Source organism: Lygodium microphyllum, chromosome 11, assembly GCF_053477565.2.
Source record: "Lygodium microphyllum isolate KBCC chromosome 11, Lygodium_microphyllum_v1.1.10, whole genome shotgun sequence".
In the NCBI taxonomy this organism is placed as follows: Eukaryota; Viridiplantae; Streptophyta; class Polypodiopsida; order Schizaeales; family Lygodiaceae; genus Lygodium; species Lygodium microphyllum.
Genome location: NC_141145.1, coordinates 9,062,486 through 9,082,949, shown reverse-complemented (window position 1 = coordinate 9,082,949; position 20,464 = coordinate 9,062,486). Strand labels below are relative to the sequence as shown.

At 46.7% G+C, this 20,464-nt stretch overlaps 1 protein-coding gene across 3 annotated transcripts in view; it reads right to left on the bottom strand.

Moving 5' to 3' along the window:
• Positions 1–1,931: 1,931 nt before the first annotated feature.
• Positions 1,932–20,464, bottom strand: part of LOC148028522 (DNA glycosylase/AP lyase ROS1-like) — a 303,662-nt gene continuing 285,129 nt past the window's right edge. For all 3 annotated transcript variants that reach the window (XM_087688800.1, XM_087688801.1, XM_087688802.1), the window contains 3 exons: positions 18,711–18,825; positions 18,534–18,572; positions 1,932–2,730 (listed from right to left, as the gene is read on the bottom strand). In XM_087688800.1, the coding sequence (XP_087544926.1) occupies positions 2,504–2,730; positions 18,534–18,572; positions 18,711–18,825 (381 nt within the window). In that variant the 3' untranslated portion in view covers positions 1,932–2,503. The remainder of the gene's footprint in view (positions 2,731–18,533; positions 18,573–18,710; positions 18,826–20,464) is intronic.

The following is a 20,464-nucleotide window of genomic DNA, read 5'->3' as shown; positions in this document are numbered from 1 at the left end:
CTTTTCCAACCAAAGCACTTTTATGGCCATAGCACCTGAGAATGCCAATTCATGGACCAAGAACCTAGCATTTGGAACTCTAGAAAAACAGATTCTTATTGAGCATAATATTTTAAATAAAAGAATCAGTTCACGTTAGAAAGTATTGCTAGAACCTTCAATTTGATTGAATTAATCATATTATATACCTTACTGAAAATGATAACAGCACGGAAAGGGAAGCTTTGGCGAGACCCTTAAATGAATTACATCAGTGTTCATGGCTCGTATCACAAATTAGAAGATGAATAATGAGAACAAGGATTCTAGATTCATTCTAAAATCTACCAACCAAAACTTAATGGGTGGAAGGATCTCCTTGGCAATGGGAAGGGGTCCTCCCTTGAGCTACAACATCGTTAATGACCATGCAATTCTATTTGGTAAACAACTGATAGCTCAACGGTAGTGTGGTTGACTGTTAACCAATTGGTTGTAGGTTCAAATTGCAGAGAGAGATTAACCTCTTGTTCATACCATCTAACTTGTCCAACCAAAGCACTTTTATGGCCATTTTTTGAAGCTATGTTTTTAATACCCTTGGGTTTGTATAGCAAGATTCTATCTTGAAGATGGGAGTATCATGCATGGAAACACTAGAATTCATGCCACATGGTAGCATGTTCTTAATGTTGATAATCTCGTTAGTCTCAAATCTTTCATGCTACCAACTTACTTAGTCCACTCATGAAAAGTGGTGCTTAAGAAGTCTCGTTGGCATCTAAGTGACAATCTCTTCAAGTTGAATTGCAAGGCGTTTCTATGATCGCCTCATGGGTAGGAAAATAGCAAGCTAGGCCCATGTTGAATAGAATGGAATAGCTTGGGCTGATTTCTATTGTTGATACACTTTTGCTTTTGTGGCAAACCTCGATATCAGTTTGGTTAGTTGGAAGGATTTTTCATGTTGCCAAAGGATACTGCAATTTATGGTAAACTATTTCAACACCCTTGTTTGTTTGGCAACACTTTCCCCACTTACATCTAGATAGCCCATGGAAGGATTGGAGAATTAAAGGATGACTTGTTTAACCATGCATCAGTTTATAAGATATACCCTTTGCTTCTTAAGGATCATGATTGGTTGGCACACAAAGGCAATTCCATTCAAGGTCTTCACAAAGGCAAAACTTGGTGGCAATCCATAGTAATGGTGGGCTAGCCTAATAATCCCTCTTCAAATACTAAGTCTAATGGTTCTTATTGCAAGTTTGGAGACATGTTATGAGTTTCTCTCTTGCTGGATATGGTCTCTTTTACCTTAGGTTTGGCATCATACAATCGAAGCTAACATACGCCCACAAGATTGGGTTTTTGGAAAGCTTGTTCCAAGTTTGGTGTTATGTAGTCAAAGGTACCATGCATCCATGAGATTGAGTTTTTGGAAAGCCCAAATTGTCAGATTCTGTGTACTTGCATGTGAAGATTGTTTTCCACTTTTTGTTAAGTCTCGGGGTTGTTAGCATAACTAGACTATCCGGAATGCATTCATTTTTTATTCTCAATCCAAAGTATGTAGTCATATTGACAGGTCTTCACCATTGGCAATTTAGCATCACATAGTATGTGGCCATTCTTCCCAAGGATGATTTGGTTTCTTGGTATGTTGTAGTTTCTTGACTTTCTTTGCTGGCCATATAGTTCACTTGTGACTTGTATTTTATGTTCCAAATAATTATTATAATCACCCTTTTTAGGGGAAGTCACTCTGGTCAAGACAAGGGGAGGACTCCATGCAAAGAATGAAATCGACCTCACTTTCTGTGTTTTATTATGGATTGATTATTCCAGGTATTCACTCTCAAAATATGTCTAGATTTATACCTTAAAAAGCTTAATCTGTGCACAACAGGATTGAAGAATTGTTTTTATCGAAAGAACTTATCTTTTAGTTTTGTATTGATAATTAGGATTTGAGTGGACTAATTCCACTAAAATACAAGTAAATAGAAGCAACTACCAAAGGGAATAGACTGAACATAGCAGCCAGCAGTGAGAATTTTGTACATCATAGACAGAAGAAACTACAAAAGGGCGTAGACTGAATATTGCACTCTGCAGTGAGAATTTTGTATGTCATATCTTCCTTCCTTCCTGAGATAGAAGAGAATGCAGTTACTGTTTTCATTTGAAGCCTTGGAGCACTATCCTCAATAGATGAAGCTTTCTCAAGGAATACAAGGGAAATTCTCATTTCACCAAGCGTACAAAAGAGGAGCTTTGTTGTTCCCTCCAAAATGGACCACCGAGAAGTGAGCATGCCCTTTGCTTTACATCAGGGGAAACTTTTTAGTTCCTCCAGATTGGATCAACCAAGAATGAAAGCATGCTCTTCATTGTGCTCCATCTTTATACAATCCAATAATTTCTCCGTAACTGCAACATTTCACAATTTACCTTGTGGGCAAGGTTTTGCCTGCCCTTATTTGGGAGGATGGCTATGGAAGAGTGTTCATTTCGTTTCTCATATCCTTGTTGCAGGTTCAGACACCATACTGCACAAACTGCCACCCTGGATTTGTAGTCTCTCTGCATTTTTGGTTGAATGTAGCTGAAGCTGTTCAATCATTTGTTCGCTTTTCTTTGCCATTCTTTTGCTTTGCTGTTGCTTACTTATGGGAAAGTGGAATCTGGCTAAAAGTGGTTTTGGAGCTCTTGTTTTTCGATCAAATGCCCTCACACACACATGGCCTGGAAGGAAAAAATATAAGTTTGTCAGAGTTCAACAAAGGAAAATCAATGAAAAATATCAAACTTTAAACAAATAGTTTTCTTGGGAGTTAAAAAAGCTTTGTTGGGGATCTGCAACAGATAAAATGCCCATGCTAGTGCTGCTGTTACTGTTACTGTTACTATTACTATTACCATGGCCCTACTACAACCACCTCTACCACCTCTACCACCACCACTGCTGCCACTGCCACCACCACAACGACTAGCAATCTAATCACCATTACCATCCCTAACTTCACAATGATCAAAACTAAAGTCTGTACCACGTCAACATCAGTTGACTGCTAAGAATGCAATGCCAATACCACCATTACCACCATCAGTACCATCTGTTTGTTACTGCCACAAATTATTGGCCCCCACTTCAAATAGATGATTGGCAAACTAAGAGACAACCAATGAACAGGAAAATTCTACAAATGAGGAGCAGTATGGTCCTGAAGTATGTGATGATAAATACTTTGAAGAGCTACCATCTGTGACATGTCGTTATAGGCAGTTGAGAAGCCACCCATATAGCTTGAACATGGAAATCAAAGATACATTTCTTGAAAACCAAGTCCAATATTCAAACAAGCTGTGGACAGACAAAACATTAGATATGATTTGGCATAATAAGAATGAACTTACCTGTCAACATTCAATTGATCAAGGGGGCTGCTTCCCAGCTCTCCCAAGACATAGTATTTCCCCACGCTTGAAACCTGCCATGGACATGTTGCAGCTTTCGTACCCCACATCACAGATACATGGAGCTAGCATATCACCGGAGATCGCAGCTGGTCCTTCATTATCCCCACAGGGTTCCAGTGCAGCCCTCTGCACATGCTCAGCTGATGCCTTCCTACTGATCTGCTGCACTCAAACACAGCTAGCACTTAGGGACAGAGTGATGGCACTAGAAGGTTCATGTTTAGCCATTCACACTCATAAGGACTCCATCCACTCGGCTCTTATCAGCATCCCAGCCAGGTTTGTGCGAGTAGTGCCCTTGGGAAAGGGGTGCTTCAGATTCCAGTTCAGTTCACCTGAGCAGATGGAGATAGCGCTTGCTACAAGCCTACTTGATGTCAAGACCTTAGTAGCATAACTTGACAGATGGACAGATGGGACTACTCATTGCTTGGACATGGCACTAACATCACCATCTCTTTTCTTGGCCTTGATGAGTATTTAATGCCATACCTTTTCAAGATTTGTAGTGCTTTTGGCCACGGCATACAAAGGGATGGGACTTTTGCTGACACAGTCTTAGAAGGCCCACACAGATACTCATCAGTCCAAGTGATAGTACCCACAGAGTCTCTACACTCCCTCGGACTATTAGGATTCCCTCCATCCATGGGGACTCTCATTTAGCCCATCTCTTATACAGGCCTTCCTGGTCAGTGCGCTGCTTGGACATCTTGCAGCAAAATGCCCCAGGACATACCAATGCCAGACCTTCATGGATGAGGGAGGTGTTAGACACGAGATGTAGAGGAGGTGTGATGCAGAGTGCCAGAGACGGCACAAGGCTAGAAAGAGGAGATAGTGCCAGTGACACAGAGAGCCCGCTAATGAGAGATAGGGGCATGATTGCCTAGAGCTGAAGAGAAAAAAGATGGGATGGTGGAGAGTGATCAGGGACCTTAGGTTGTCAGCCTGTGTGGAGCCACCGTAGGCCCCCAATGCTCCCATAGAGACTCCCTTGGATGCCCACGAACCAAAGCTCCCACACCCTTTTGACTGTGGCAGCACCACAGATTGATATAATACATCCCATGGAGACTGTGACACCCACAGCCTCTCAAGAGTTACAGCAAGCTATAGATATGCCACAGTCTCCCAAACCATCACCTCACCAAGCTAAGCTTCTAGGTTTCAGTCCATCTCAGGTATCTGACACTCAGCAGGCAAGGGAGGCTGTAATGGCCCAGGAGAGGGAGTAGGAGGTAGAGAACTTAGATACCTACTCTGAGGACTTCCCCCCATTACACCCTGCAGTAGAGACAGCGGAGACAACACACATGATAGGGTATATGCCATGAGACAATAGAGGTAGGCATGGGGTGCAGAACTACGCTGGTCCAATAGGTTGAGACGCACTCCATGAGGATACGCTCATGGAATGTAGGAGGCTTTGCAGGATGACACTTTAGGCAGGGCCAGAGCCTCATGTGACAAGATTTGCACAATCTCTAGTAGGAGGGTCGATTGATTTTCTCATGTTATAGAAGCACTATATGTCCTTAGACAGGATATCCCGATATTGCAGGAAGCTACTGCCAGGTCAGACTCACACTTACTGGGCAGCAGCTGTGGGTGCCACTGAGGTACAGGATGGAGTATGTATATGCATTGGGGAGCAGTGGACTCGGCCGGTGCAGGGTTGGGGCATTTTGGTCCTGAGGAGAGCCATGTGGGTCTTAGTAAGAGTGGAGGGATACTCATTGGTCTATTGGTCCTCGGGCCTCAAATGGCCAGCGAGACAGGAGATAGTTCTCAACTACCCTCAGTTTGCCTCTGCCACAGGCCGATCACGGGATGGTAGGGGGTAACTTTAATATGGTGGAGGCCCTTGAGGACAGGAGATGTAGATGCAGAAAATTCATAAGGGGGGGAGAGCAAGCTACTTGGGAGGAGTTCTGAACTACCCTCAGTTTGCCTCTGCCACAGGCCGATCACTGGATGGTAGGGGTTAACTTTAATATGGTGGAGGCCCTTCAGGACAGGAGATGTAGATGCAGAAAATTCATTAGGGGGGGAGAGCAAGCTACTTGGGAGGAGTTCTTATTTAGATCAAAGGCTAGGACCTGTGGTTTATAGCAGAGTTTTGTAGGACCATAGGCTCTCTTTAGTTCTCCAAGAGAGTAGGATCGAGAGATTTTATGTGGATGATTCGGCCTGCAACAGAGGCGGCCTTCCGGGTATCATATCTAGCATGACCCTCTTGGACCACTCATTGATTCAAAAACTTTTTCTTTTTGAGGAAAAAGTAGGACCCCACTCCAATGTCAGGATTCCAGATTTATGATGATGATCTTAGAGACAGTCACACAGATTTGGAGATCTCGACCCGTCTCAGTTGGACAGACAGACCCAAGAAAAAAGTGGCTAATTATATTACTCAAAAGATTTTACAACAAAGTATATGTGCTCAATAGCCTAGTTGGAGTTGATAAAAGGTCACGCTGGGATCATATATCCAAGCCTCTCAGGGCAGTTTGGGGGGAATGGGCGATAGAAGGCACGAGGGAGGAGAGTAGCACCACCTAGAGTTGCCTCCCTGCATCATGAAGAACAGACCATGGCCACCCCAAGTACATAAGAAGTGGTGTCGAAGCTCCTTGCGAGCTTGAGAGTCACCTTGCACTTGATCCCAATGGCTGCAGGGGGAGTGGATGATCAAGGTCTAGAGCTCTGCCAAACTCTCATATGTGGTCAACACTTGCCACCCAGAGCCCCTTGACACCATGCCTTCCAGATGTGGCAAACTTGAGGCTCCCAATAATCTCCCATACCTCTGATCGCTTAGCTATCAGCTCTAATACCTACCAGATGGGTAATGCCTCCAAATCGACCACAGTACAGGCACTTGCCTTGATAAGAAGAACGGTATCATGCATCCTTGCTTCATATAGTAGGTGGCAGCCCTAGCTAACTGACTGCTAGCAGATGGCCCCCAAAGATATAAAACTTGGGCTAGGTGCCACACGATGAAGAATGCAGCATGCTTCTCTCCACACCAACTGCATTGCCTCATAATACTAGAGGCAATGCTTTGGGGTTTCGAAGCACTATAGTGGACAATGCTTTTGCACACTCCATCCTACTGCATTTGAGCCAGCCAACTCCCAACTGCCAAACCTCCATGTGTTAGTAGCCATAGGAAATAGGACACCCTCTGTGTCCTCCAGCTCTCCCACAAGCATTGCTAAAAGTTATGACAGAAAGCCTCACTAAATCAAGGTAGAGGTTATGAGCTATAGAGTGTGTCGTACTCCGAACGGATCCTAAATCGCAACAAAGGCAAACTCCGAGTGTCGAACACTAGAAAATGCAACCAAGGAAGGATGGATTTGATGCAGATGGCAGTGCATGAGAGAGAGAATAAAAGTGCAGGTACTTGAGGAGAGAAAAATTGGGTCATAGCTATTAGATGCAAATGCAAATGTCAGAGGTGAGAGAATGTTAGGCAGCAGCCGGAAACTGCAAAAACATAGCATTCAGAGAAGAGAGAATCTTGGCGACAATAGACAACAGGTGGTGACAACATCCAATAGTAAGTGACAACTCCCAATAGTAGGCGACAACTCCACAGGCCTAGCAACAGCAGCAACTGTGTGCAGCAAGCTAGAATCATGCGCCAGATGGTAGGAGGTGGCTAGTGGAAGTCGGGCTAGTGTCCACATTTTGGCCACTTTTTCAGTGGGCACCCACATAGTGGTGCACCACCCTAGACAGCTTATGCCTATAAGTAGGCAGTCACTTCATTCATTCTTCACTCCTACCACCACTCTCTTTAGTCATTCTTCACCCCTCTTCCTTCGCCATTAGACACCCTTTCCTTCTCTCACCAACCCTTTTCACTGCCCTCACACCCCTTCAAGAGGACATTGTAGTTCGTGGCTTGTGGTTGCCTTCACCCTTTCTCTTTTACTTCAGGCACCCTATTCTAGCATCAGGCCTTGTGTTTGGAGCATCTTCCATCATACTTAGCGATATAAATTTGATATGGTCTGTGGACTCCATGGTAGTCCAATGGTTCTCCGCCCATGCCAAATCGGACAGTAGCAAGCTAGTGGCCCAGTCTTGATCCTTTCTATCCATATTTGGTTGTGGAAATTGTAGTGGTATTGTGAATGTGTTCAAAGTCATCAGACCCTTTTGTTGTTTTTGCTTTTGCGAATAAGCTTTCTGATCAAAGGCTAAGGTTTCTCAGAGAGTACCTAGCTCTGATACCATGTGAAAAAATGCTCTAAACACAATGCTCATGTAACAAACACACTATGCAGTGAATGCTAAATCTCGCACTCACGTATCTTTGGGATCAAGGTACAGGTTATGAGATATAGAGTGTGTCATGCTCCGAACAGATCTCGAGTCGCAGCAAAGGCAGCCTTCGAGTATTGAAGGCTAACAAACATAGTCAAGGAAGGCGGGATCTGATACAAATAGCAGTGCAGGAGAGAGAAAGTATAAAAACACAAGTACTTGAGAGAGAAAAACTGGGTGATAGTTATTAGATGCAAATGCAAATGTCAAAGGTGAGAGAATGTCAGGCGGCAGCCAAAAACTGCAAACGCAGCATTCAGAGGAGATAGAAATCCTAACGACAGTAGACAACAGGTGGCAACAACATCCAATAGTGAGTGAGAGCTTCCAACAATAGGCAATAGCTCCACAGGCCTGGAGATAGTAGCAACCATGTGCAAAAGGCTAGAATCAGGCACCAGATGGTAGCAGGTGCTTGATGCCAGCTTTGACTGTGGTGTTCTCCGTGAATGGGGTGTGGACAACAGAGTTATGGCTCCTGAAACCCGCAAAAACGAGATTAAGGGAGAGTGGTTGGTTGCATGCCTATTAATACAAAGTTTGGGGCACCCAAATTAGGTTCTGCATGTGGGACACAGTAACTCTCTAGGATTGCATTTCTTTTTAAAATAAAGGGTTTTCTTCATTAATTAAGGATGTTTGGGGCTGTTTATATCAGGCTAATGCATTTTAGCTCAATAAGGGGGGGGGGGGGGGGAGGAGGGGATATGCAACAGTGAAGGGATAGGGCAAGGGGATTGCCGCTGTACAAAGTGGTGGGGGAGCAGAAGAGGGCGCTAAGCGCACGAGGATAGGGATGCATGGCATGGCGGGATGGTTAGCAATATAGGCGATAGGGGGCACAACATTGCACAGAATTTGGCAAGGCAATAGTAAATTGGAGAGGGGAAAAAGGGGAAGTAAGGGAGGGGAGCACTGTGCATTAAGGTCAAAGAATAGTCGGGTCAAGTCAGGTCGGGCGATAGTGGCGGAATAAGCGGAGCATGAGGTGATGCTAGATGACACTGGCTTGGCGATGGCGTAACGCTAGTTGTGACGTTGGCGTGAGATGACACTGGGACGCTGGTGTGAGTTCCAACGCTTGAAGGCCGATCCAACGTACTTGGCATGCGCCAACAAAGACAGACGCCAAGTTCGTCTTCTTCGCTGACAGCTTCCAGGCCCTCTGCATCCCCCACCAAACAGGCCCTCTCAGCTTCGCCCACCCCTCTCAACCGCTCTATGGCCATCTATTTGCACTCGACTCAACCGGCACTTCTGTGTGCTTCTACTATGGGATCAGTTAAGGCATTTGCCCCGCAACCTGCTTGATCGCCTTGCGCTATCGCTGAACTGCCCTTGTGACTTGTCTAACCTGTCACACACCTGATTGCCCTACGCTGACCTGCAAAGATGGTTGTCTGCCTGTCAAGGCCTAATACTTGACCGCGAAAATCCCACAAAAAAAAAAACTAGTTGCTCCCTCCGTCTGCAGCAACATTCCCCCCAGTCTCACAACAACTAGCTTAGTAGGTTCTTAGCAATGACACACAATGGAAACCTCTGGTTAGACGCCGGTGCATTCTGCAAGTGCCCCCCAGTCAAACATCTTCGTCCATTCTGAGGAACAACTCCTTTAAGTCCGTGCCACAGAGCTGGAACTAAAAGAAATAACAATCTTTAGTCAGGTCGTAAGACACTCCATCCAGGGCCTAGCTTTGGGATTGACTTTACTCCATGCTATGCATTGGCACAACGCAAATTGTGGAGGCAGTTCTCATGGGTCAGGGGATCTTCATGGTTCAACTCACCTCTATGGATGTAGCCCGTGAACTAGTGGATAGCTCACCTTATGCCTCCACGAAGGGGGTCATCTATATGGTTCCCTAGTATAGTGGCTTTACAATGGAGGAATTCATGCTTCACAACAAGTTTTGTAGATACTCGGTCACCCTTCTATTCCCCGGATTGGCAGTAGAGTATTGTCAGTTAGTGGAGGACTTTGGACGGCTTTTCGGCACAGTTATTCCTTTCTCCTTTGTGGATGTAGTGACAGCCGCAGGAGTCTTGAAGGTATGGGTGACTGTGAAAGATACAAAGAATATACCTAAGTTTCTTGAGATTGAGGTAGGCAGGCACTCTTTCAGGCAACAAATTATTGTGATAGGGCAGCTTGGTCAGTGCTTGCGATGCCATGACTTTGGGCATGACGCATCACATTGCACGTGATTCGGAGCCAAGGCGGCTCAGTCGACAGACCCATAGGTTGATGCTGACAGTTTTACATGGGTCTAGTCGACGATAGAGAGGGAGACGGCAGGGGGGGCCTCAGTCAACCCCTCAAACACAACCATGACAGCAGAGAGCAGGAGGGCGGGCGACGGACCCCCGTCAAAGCGCCCTGTAGCAACGCCCCTGCTCGTTCCACCCAACACGATCACAGGCCTCTACCCCCAACATCCACTGAGGCGTTACAACCCATCCCACCCGAGATCCCCCAGCCCCCATACCCACTCCCTACTCGTGGGTTGCCCCCCGACCCTACCCCACAGTCCCCTCTTCCAGGGCCACTCGCCCCCCCTCACATTTGCCTCATACTTCCGATCACCCCACCATTCCTCACTCTTCCTCTTTCCCACCATCCTACCTGATTCTCACCTAGTACATGTGACCCCTCCTCCCCCACACCCATTCCTTCCCTTTCCATAGGGGGTGATGAGCCTCACACGCCCATATCTTCTCGTGACCAGCAGCCTAGTCCAACCCATCCTCACATAGTCACTAGCTCATCTGGCCCAGCCACGCGTCACACTTTCCCTCGATAGATGCAGTTGCTCCCACATGAGTTTTTTTGCAGTGGCTCGTGGTCCTATTTGAGAGTTGCGGAACGTGGAGAGTTTCCACTACCTCTTGATATGGGGATCTTCGTGCTCGGCAAGTCAAGCAGTGGCAAGGTCCATTTACTACTAGCACCATCGGATGGACAAAACTATGCTTTCTTGTTTTAGACCTCTCATTCAAGAGACTGGACGATGACACAAATAGAGGAAGTTGATTGTTCGATAGGAGCTACAGCTTGCCCTTGCTAGACGGATCGATATCTTAATTCTTCAAGAGCACAAGCTCACCCCCTCTTAGGCCCATCAAGTAGGGAAGGTACTTCCAAGCAGCTCACACATCTCTATTGGTCCAAGCCTTACCGCCTCTGTGTGAGACCACGAGACGATTGTGGCAGGAAGGGTCCTATGGATCAGACTCGATTTAGGAGACTCATGCCTTGGAGTCCTCAATGTCTATGCTCCTACTACTAAGGTTAGGGCACGCAACAGGTTCTAGATGGAGATTGCACCAAGAATTCCAGAGGTGGATTCTTGGATTGTTGGAGGAGGCTTCAACAACCTAGAGACTTAGAGGACCAGCATGGCAGAGACAGGATTACTAGGGTATGGCAAGGGAGGAGCAGGAGGCATGGGAGGCCTTCCTCCTCGCAGTAGGAGCACGTGATGCTTGGTGGGACCCATTTTATAGGAGGGAGAGGTCGTTGGACTTCTCTTAGGGATACAGGTGGCGGGGCGGAGCTCTTTCCGAGTGGCGACTGGACCGGTTCTATGTGGGAGAGTGGGAGTGCTCTTGAGGAGGTTAGGTAGGCCAGTTGGCTCGCTCGACTTTGTCTGATCACTGCCCAGTTCTCCTCACACTTGATGTTCTCACTTCAGCCCTTGACACGCGATCTTGTCGGATCCTTGACTCGATCTATAAGAGGGAGGAGGTGAGGAGATAGATTGAGTAGGCTCTAGATTGGGGAGTGGGCCAGGGGGGACCGGATTGCAGAGGAGGTTGCAGAGGTCTTAGCCGAGTCGACGAGCAGGGTGATCTGCCAGGATGTAGTTGTACAGGCCAGGCAACAGAATTGGGAGGAGGAGAGCACTCCAGCAAGACGTAGTAGCTTCTCACAGATTACTCCACGAGGCACCAGGGGATCCCACTCTCCACACGTAGGAGGTGCGCGCACGGACAGCCCTTGCCGGTCTTGAGGACAGGCGCTCTGAGTTTTCCTTTCGTACCTCAGCAGCCTTTTGGGCGTAGAAGGGGGACATGATGTGCAAGGAGTTTTTTCAGGTGCATCAACCTGGCATCTCAAGAGATCAGATTCACAGCCTCCGTGATCAATATGGGAGGATTTGTTCTAGCTCAGATGAGGTGATGGAGATTTCCACTGTCTTCTACAGACAGCTTTTTCAGCAAGAGGCAGTCTCAACCAGAGTACAACGTTGTAGATAGCAGGTCTGGGATCTCATTTCATCCCTTGTCACAGAGGACATGGAACGCTCCCTCCTAGACTCCTTCGTAGAGGAGTTAGCTGAGGCCTCTTGTGCACAGAATGGGCATAAATGCCCGGGTGAGGATGGTCTTTCTAAGGTCTTCTTCATGACCTACTGGGAGGTGGTGAAGGACCCCCCTACTACTGGCCTTTTAGGAGATTTCAGCTCAAGACGGATGCTAGGGAGTTTATCGGCAGATCTTGTCAGTCTCCTGCCCAAAGGGGGAGACCGGTTAGCACTGGCCAAGATGATCGATGGTCAACTCCGCCTCGTGCTTCCAGACATCATTCATGACACCCATACATGTTTTGTCCAGAATCGAAGCATCCTAGACAATGTCTTCACTTTCTTCGAGGCGATTGAGCACAGTGGTCACGAATTGGCTGTACTCCTGGATTTCGAGAGGGCCTATGACGGGGTTGGTTGGGACTTCTTACAAGGAACCATGGCGAGGTTGGGCTTCCCCCAGGTATGGATTTGTGGGATTTTGCACTTTACACAGGCCATTAGCAGGGTTCTCATAGGTGGCAGGAGGGGGGAGTAGTTTCGGCTAGAGAGATCTATCCAGCAAGGCTGCCCTCTTGCCCTATATCTGTTCTTACTCTTTGCGGAGGCGATGTCCTACTTCCTCCACTCATGTACGAGCGGGCTACGTGGCCTTTGACTTCCGATGAGGGAGGAAACTGAGCTGCTGGACTCAGAGTATGCAAATGATATAGCTCTTTATGTAGAGGATGATGAGCCGATGTTGAAGAGAGTGAGATTATCTCTGGAAGTATTTTGCATTGCAGTTGAAGCGAAAATCAACTGACGAAAGTTGATTTTTTTTCTTACAGATCCAGAATCTAGCACGGAGTGGGGTGTCCACTTGGGTTCAAATGGGTGAGCAGGGGATACACCATCCGATATCTAGGGTTCCACGTCGGACTCGACATCACTCCTACCCAGCAATTTCTTCCAGTTCTCGACTCTATTAGGTGGAGGCTAACCTATTAGAGCACTATCCGCCTTTCCTTAACGGGCCGGGCCCTACTGGTCAACCAGGTCTTCCTAGCGACGGCTTGGTACATCGCCTCTTGCTGGTGCTTCTCCTGGTCTTGTACGGTTCAGCATTGCTGCCTAGTGCGGAATTTTCTCTGGGCCGGCTCAAACAGTTCCAAGGATTTCCGGGCCAAGGTGGCGTGGGCGACCATCATCTGGTATCAGTCGAAGGGAGGGCTTGGGATCATTGACCCAAAGTTCCAGAGCCTGGCCCTTTTGGGCAAGCTAGTGGTCCATGAAGGTCCTTCTCTAGGAGGATCTCCAGGAGTGCAGACCGAGGCTTTGGCGGCAGTTTGAGGCCATTCTTGAGATGGATCTTCATGACTGCCCAGATCATGCCACCCAGATCTTCCTTCCTTCGCAGCTTACTTCGAGTGTGGCAGGGCCTTCGCAAGGTCCTAGTTCAGAGGCCCCCAAGATGCTAGGAGGGAATAGACCGCCAGCCGGTGGTCTAGAACCCCCAGGTCAGAGATCGCGACGGGATACAGATTGGCAAGCGCCCCCACATCGAGTTGGCTAACTAGGAGGCTTGCCGTCCTCGTACTATCAAGAGGTGGTGGGAAGTGTACAAGATGGCCGATTAGGAGGTGTTGCAGCGCAGGCATCAGGTTGTTAGCAAGGATCAAAGGTGAGGGTCTTCGCAAGGCCCTAGTTCAAAGGCCCCCAAGATGCTAGGAGGGAATAGACCGCTAGCCGGTGGTCTAGAATCCCCAAGTCAGAGATCGGGACGGGATACAGATTAGCGAGCGCCCCAACATCGAGTTGACTGGTTGGGAGGCTTACCCTCCTCGTACTATCAGGATGTGGCAGGAGATGCACAAGATGGCGGATCAGGAGGTGTTGTAACAGGCATTAGGTTGTTAGCAAGAAGCTAAGGTGAGGAGGAGGGAGATTGACTCAGCGATCCCTCAGGAGTGGCTAGACCCCCCAATCCGAGAGCCGGTGGAGCTTGGTGAGGTGTGGGCTACTAGATTCTCACCAGCAAGTATCCCCTTACATGTGGCAAGTAGAGTGGGCGGTGCCCCCTACAGGACTTTCTTCACCGTGCACGATGGGGGGCGTTTGGTCCTTGATAGAGGGCAATAGGATGAGGAGATTGTTGTCCTTCCTTGGAGGAGAATTTGTGTGGTTGGACTCCAAGGGAAGACCTGGCAACTAGACCCTTATGTGCCTTGGGAGGTGTTTCGAGAGTGGCGTCTTTGGATATGGGGGAGCAGGCCACTTGATGAGTTGGTGTGGAACCTTGGGGAGTTGCTATGGCCGGCTATTGCAATCGCCAAAAAGCCACTGAGGTTCTTGGAGTACACATCTAGGATTGGTAGACATGTATTGATGCAGAGTCGACTGTGGGACAGCTAGAGGCGGAGAAGAGGGTGTTGTATTTCCTTTGGCTCTTGGTACATGGGGGTTTGGCTGTTGGGAGTTGGTTAGCTCAAATGCAGAAGGATGGAGGTTGTAAGCGCTGCCCACAGCAGCACTTGGAAACTCCAAAAGCATTGCCTTTGGTCTTGCTCAGCGGCACGGCTCGTGTAGAGAGGAGCCTGCCGTATTCTCTGCTGTGTGGCACCTAGCCTTGGATGTATCTCGTGGGGGGCTTTTTGCTGGCAGACAGTCAGCCAGAGCCGTCACCTTTTGTAAGAGGCCGGGATGCACGACACGATTTTTCTCATCAAGGCTGGGTCTTGTGCAGTGGTCAGCTTGGAGGCTTTACCGAGCCGCCAAGTATTGGAGCCCATTTTAGAGTGCTTAGAGGTATGGGAGATCATGGGAAGTCTTACAGGATGGCACATTTACCTTTCTTGGGGAAGATTCTCCACACACATCACCTTCTCAATGGGAGACTAGTGTATGTTTCAAGAGTTTCTACAAGAGACCTAGAGGAAGAGACAACAAGGTCTCAAAGATAATAGAGTTATGGTGGAGGCAATGATAAAGGAATTCCTTTTGGAATGGAAGAGAGATATAGCCCCCTCTCAAACCTGGATAGGTCTCTTCCCTAGAGGGGACCTCCTACTTGGAGTTATTGCAACTAGTAGAGATGTAGTTTTCCATTTTAATGTGGAGGATAAGGGCAGATGTCAAAGAGAGAACTTGGATTAGGCAATGTTCATAGGCTGGTCTAGGAGAGGATCAGAGTAGTGGCACACTGTGAGAGGAGATGTTACATTGACCTGAACCTAGTTACTTGCTTGATTGATGGATGAAGACACTAGCCTATGGGTGGAACCCCCTGTACAGATTGCAGCCAGATCGAGAGAAGTGGTTTTGGAGAGGGCCATTACTTGACAAAACCATGCCATACGGCCTTCTTTGGCTATGCCACCAAGCTAGGAAGGAGGATATAGGACAGCAAGATCAAAGCAGAGCCAACAGCCCCTCATCATTGACAATAAACCTTTGGAGGAGATTGGATGATAGCTTCAATCCTAGGAGATATCTCCCTTCCTGTGACTTGTAGCCTATTGATATATGGCTCTGCAGTCACGATGCAAAGAGTTAGAGGAGATCCAGAGGCACTACCTATGGAATTGCCCCAGAACCTAGGAGGTGTGATTGAGAGCCATCATCATGATGAACTTTCAAGGAACAATTGACTATTGTAGCAACTTGGGGAACAATAGATTCGCGGTCATAGACAGAGGACTAGCAAGTGGATATGACAATTTTCAGTGAAAACCTCTCTTTTCTCATAATTTTCCAGCACTTGAGAGTAGGATTTCCACTCTAGATCACTTGCAGGCACAATGGACTCGGGGGCATTATTATGGATGGGGGCTGACTGTTAGTTGGTTTTCTCCAAGGTGTAATTAGTAGGATGTTCTTTCCTTGAAGAAAAAAGCTCACCCAGTAGGGGATTGCTTGTTAGAAGAAGCCTCACCCTACCTCACCTTAGAACAGATTCCCTGGAGCACAATTGCGGTAAAGGGGCCTAGGTGCCATAACTTCCCTCCTCCCCAGGTGCAGCAGACTTCCAGAGGGGCCATGTCCAGTCAGTATAATGCCCCTGCAAAGGCAAGCCTCACCTCACCTTGCCACAATCATCGCCCTCCTCTTCCTCCATATGTCCCTCATTTGCATTACCTTCTCCACCACCTCCACCTCCACCCCATTCCCCTCCTCATTCATCATGGTCATCTTTGTAGTCACAATCAGTACCTCCATGACACCTACTACTACCTCTTTGTCCATACCCACATTGATCAGGATCCAAAAAATTAGATTAGGCAACACTCACCTTGGCATGAGCATCCTCTACATCCATGTCCCTCATTTGCATTACCTCCACCTCCACCTCCACCTCCACCCCCATTCCCACCTTGTTTATCATGGCCATCTTTGTAGTCATGATCAGTACCTCCTTAAAACTAACCACTACTCCCCCCGTCCTCCCATTGATCATGATCCAAAAAAATAGATTCCAATACCGTTTAGTCTTCCAACTTACCTTCAGCAACCTTTCCTGTGTGAGGCTTAAGATTTTCCTCCTTTGCTGGCCAAGTGCCACTCCTATGGCATGCTCCTTTGGTTTGGTGTCATAGTCTTCGAGGGATCCAAGTCCGAATAATGAATAGAAATTCACGGACATAAGGGAAGTGCATGGAGTGATTGCTAATGACAAGGATTTGATGTCTGTCATTGTTGATGGTTACACATGCTCTATCTCAGTTTACTTGTTAAAAATTGTGTTCTCCTTGGGGGGGTGCATAGTTGATAATGAAGTGGTGTGGTGCATGTGTAAGTGCAATTGGAAGGTGGGTATAACACCAAGTCATAGACAATTCCTCTCTTACCCTATCAAGAGATTGCTTGTCAGGCGGAGTCTCACCTTATGACATAGTCGCTAGAGCACACTATCACTGTGGTAAGGGCTAGATGCTAGCCTCTAGGACTCTTCCCCACCCCCCATTTCACTCCCTCCTGAGGCGATGAGGCACACACTGGTGACTTACCCTCAACAGCAGCAACATCATAGAAGTTCTTCTTGACCAGAAATAAGCTCCGTGCCCCCCTCAATTGCTCAAGAGCTCCCCACCATGCCCACTTACTCCAACAAGAGTTCTCCCAATGTGGGGCAAAGTCATGCATGAGAGTTGCGGTCCATGGGTCAGGAATCTTCATGATTCACGATTCACATAGCTTGGAATAGCAAGTCGTATTTGCTGGCTCCTTGACATGGGCTGAATTATCCCCTCCAAGTCACACATACCAATGCTTGGTCTAAGGCAAGGAGGCCATCTATGACCAGGTGATGAAGCAATTCAAACTTCTCATAGTAGCCAGGCATTAGTGAGTGAGCTTCTATTAGGGCAGTGGCCCAACCACATGATGGATTACAACTAGAGAACTAGAGTAGAGTTTCCCCATCTCAGCATTCTTCTATTCTTTTGTGTGCCACACAATCAACTCAAAATTCTCACCCAGAATTGTAAGAATGGCAAAAAAGTATTGTTTCTTCACTCATCTCTGATTCCAACATAGTGCCACCTCCCTTTGGATTCAATTGGATGGTAACCCCATGGGCTAGTATGGGGAAGTGATATCGCTCTCTAAACCAACAGCCAAGCATGCTTGCACGACACATTTCTGCCTCTTCTTCACCTGCAATTAAACTGAACAAGAATTTTTTCACAGAACCTAGAGTTCGCTATGATCATACACCTTGCATCCTACAACATGACTAATCTTGACTTCAGTGGAGCACAGGGACCTAGCTGGCTGATAGTTTCACAAGAGTTGCAGCCATACCTCGCTAGATGCATTGACATTTTTCTATAATGGGGCATGACCTCTCCTTCTGTCAGGCTAGTTGGTTGGGAAGATAAACCCAAAAGAATAATTGAGCTATCAGGAGGACTCGATCAGAGCCCATGGGCATAGTGGCCCATGTCTATTGTCCTGTGTGCAAGATCATGAGATCATTGTTGCAAAGCAAGCCTTGTGGGTCTTGTTGTTGCCTACATCCTGCAGCTGTGTGCTGAAGGCCTGGAAACTATCATCGAGATGGCAAAAAATTTGTGCAAGCTCAAACACACACAGACAAAAAAGCACTGACACAACCAGACAAAGAAGTATAAAAGGTTCCTCTTCTTTCTCTGTCATGGAATATAGAATGCACAATCACTCTTTTCACATGAGAGATGGTCGAATGATCTGTAGAGAAGAAACTGTAGTTCTGTTGGAGTTTTGGCAACATGTCTTGTTGTTATTCATAGAACAGAACACATATATTATAGACTTTGAAACAAGTAGTTGCTCAACACAAGATTCTGTATGAAATCTTCTGGGAACTCGGATTAGGAACAGGGAAAGTTTGTTTGGAATGGAATTGCTTGTAATCAGAGCTTACAGTTGAAACGCCAAGAAGATCACAGAAGTACTTACCATACAAAAAGCAATTTGTGATCTCCTCTCTTGACAGACCTACACCGAAGAAGGAAAGGTTCAATGAAAAATCTGACCTACTAGCAACACATTTAAGTTCCAAATTTGTAGAGAAAATCAAACAGCTGTACACTACTGCTGGTAACACAGCATTGAAAGAGCCTAAATGGGTTTGACCTCTGAATATGTTGGGTATTGAAGTCCCAAAATACACAAAACGGCGCTTTAGCTTCCAAATAAGAGAACGAGCAACTTGAAGAGGGTTCAAACTGCTTGCATAATCTGCGAAGACCTGCATAGTACCATTACAAGGCCATGTTGGATGAACATCTGGAATACAAAATTATTTGCAAGTACCAAAAGACCCAAAACGAACATGTATTCCCTCCAGTAAAACCATAGAACAGAAATTTTATTTCCTTATTTAGGCCCTCAGAAAAAGAGAAACAGTATTTTGACTATCCATTCAAGTAATAAATGACATGAGGGCTCCAACAAAAACTTAAAGATCTTTGAGCTAGAGAGGGTGCCAAGCTTCACAACTACTTTACTCTCCCCCAAGTGAGGATTCTAAGCAAGCCCCGAATCCCAATCCTATGGTGGTTGATATGTGATTGGCAAAACTGAGCTACCAAATGAATAGATGGATCAAGAGGTTGCTCATGTACTCTAGCAAACTGAAGATATAATTATTGAAACAATTAAAAGATGCATCCCATACTCTATGATCCATTGGCTAGTTAATAAGATGTGTAATCAAAGAATCTTGCAAGCTCCAAGTTAAGCAATGCATAGATCCTTCAAAGTCTAGCGGATATTATACTGACCAAGGAGGATGGAGGATAAGAGAGGTTGGAACTTTTTTGACTTACCAGACAGGTGGTGGAAGATGCTCCCCAAGGTCAGCGCAAAACGACATAGTTGTAATTGTCATGTTTAGACAGAAGCAGAGGGGCTGCCTGTTAGAAGCAGGTGGGTTGCTCAAGCTAGGACCTGCTTCCTTGCAGAGAGAAGAGGCTAGACAGAAATTTTGCTGAACCCATGGCCTGTACTCCCCACACCCTAGCAGCACTGTTCCAAGCATTGGCTGCCCTTTCCTCACTCATTCCCTCCTCACAAGAGTTACCATAGGATCAGCAGAGCTCCAAAAATTCAGCATCATAAGATCCCACACAGCAGCCAGAAGGAGAAAACTTGATTCACAAGACAATAACCGGTCCATTCTCCACCTTTGAGGACTCCAATGCAGCCCCCATAGCTCCCACAGTCAATACTATCCCACAGATCAGGTTTGATCCTGATGCAAAGCTCGACATTAGAGATATAGTGGTGGCCTTGCAAGTGTCATCTCTAGCGTGCCGATTGGTAGAAAACTGACCACTAATGCACACACTGAAAGACATGATACACACAACTCTCACACGCACTCCAGTGAGAGTTACAAAGGTAACCCCTTTGAGGAATAATCCTAAGCATCTAGTATGATAGCCATGCTATCTTGTCTAGGCTAGGGAGGTGTACCATGATAGCCGTGCCATCTCTAAGAGTGGAATAATCCTTGCCCTCACTCCATCTATCAAAGAAGGCAATTGTAGTTTGGACGTCTAATAGGCTAGTGGCTACCTAGAGACTTGGAAGAGAGTTTGCAGGAGCTGGGCTCCTTTCTTAAGGAGAAGGCTAGTAAAAAGAGGAAAGGTCTCTTAGAGAAAGTGAAGGCTGCTAAAGGCTCATTAGCAACACTTCAAAGGGAAGGAGGAAAGATAACTAGGATGTATGCAATCAAAGTGGAAATAGATGCTATGGAGGAGGCTCTCACGAGGACATGAAATTTTAGTACTTTGCTTCGTATCTGATTAAAAGTTAATTAAATGTGCTAATGTGATTTGCACATGTGAGGTTCAAGTCAATCATTTCACAATGTGGGATAGAGG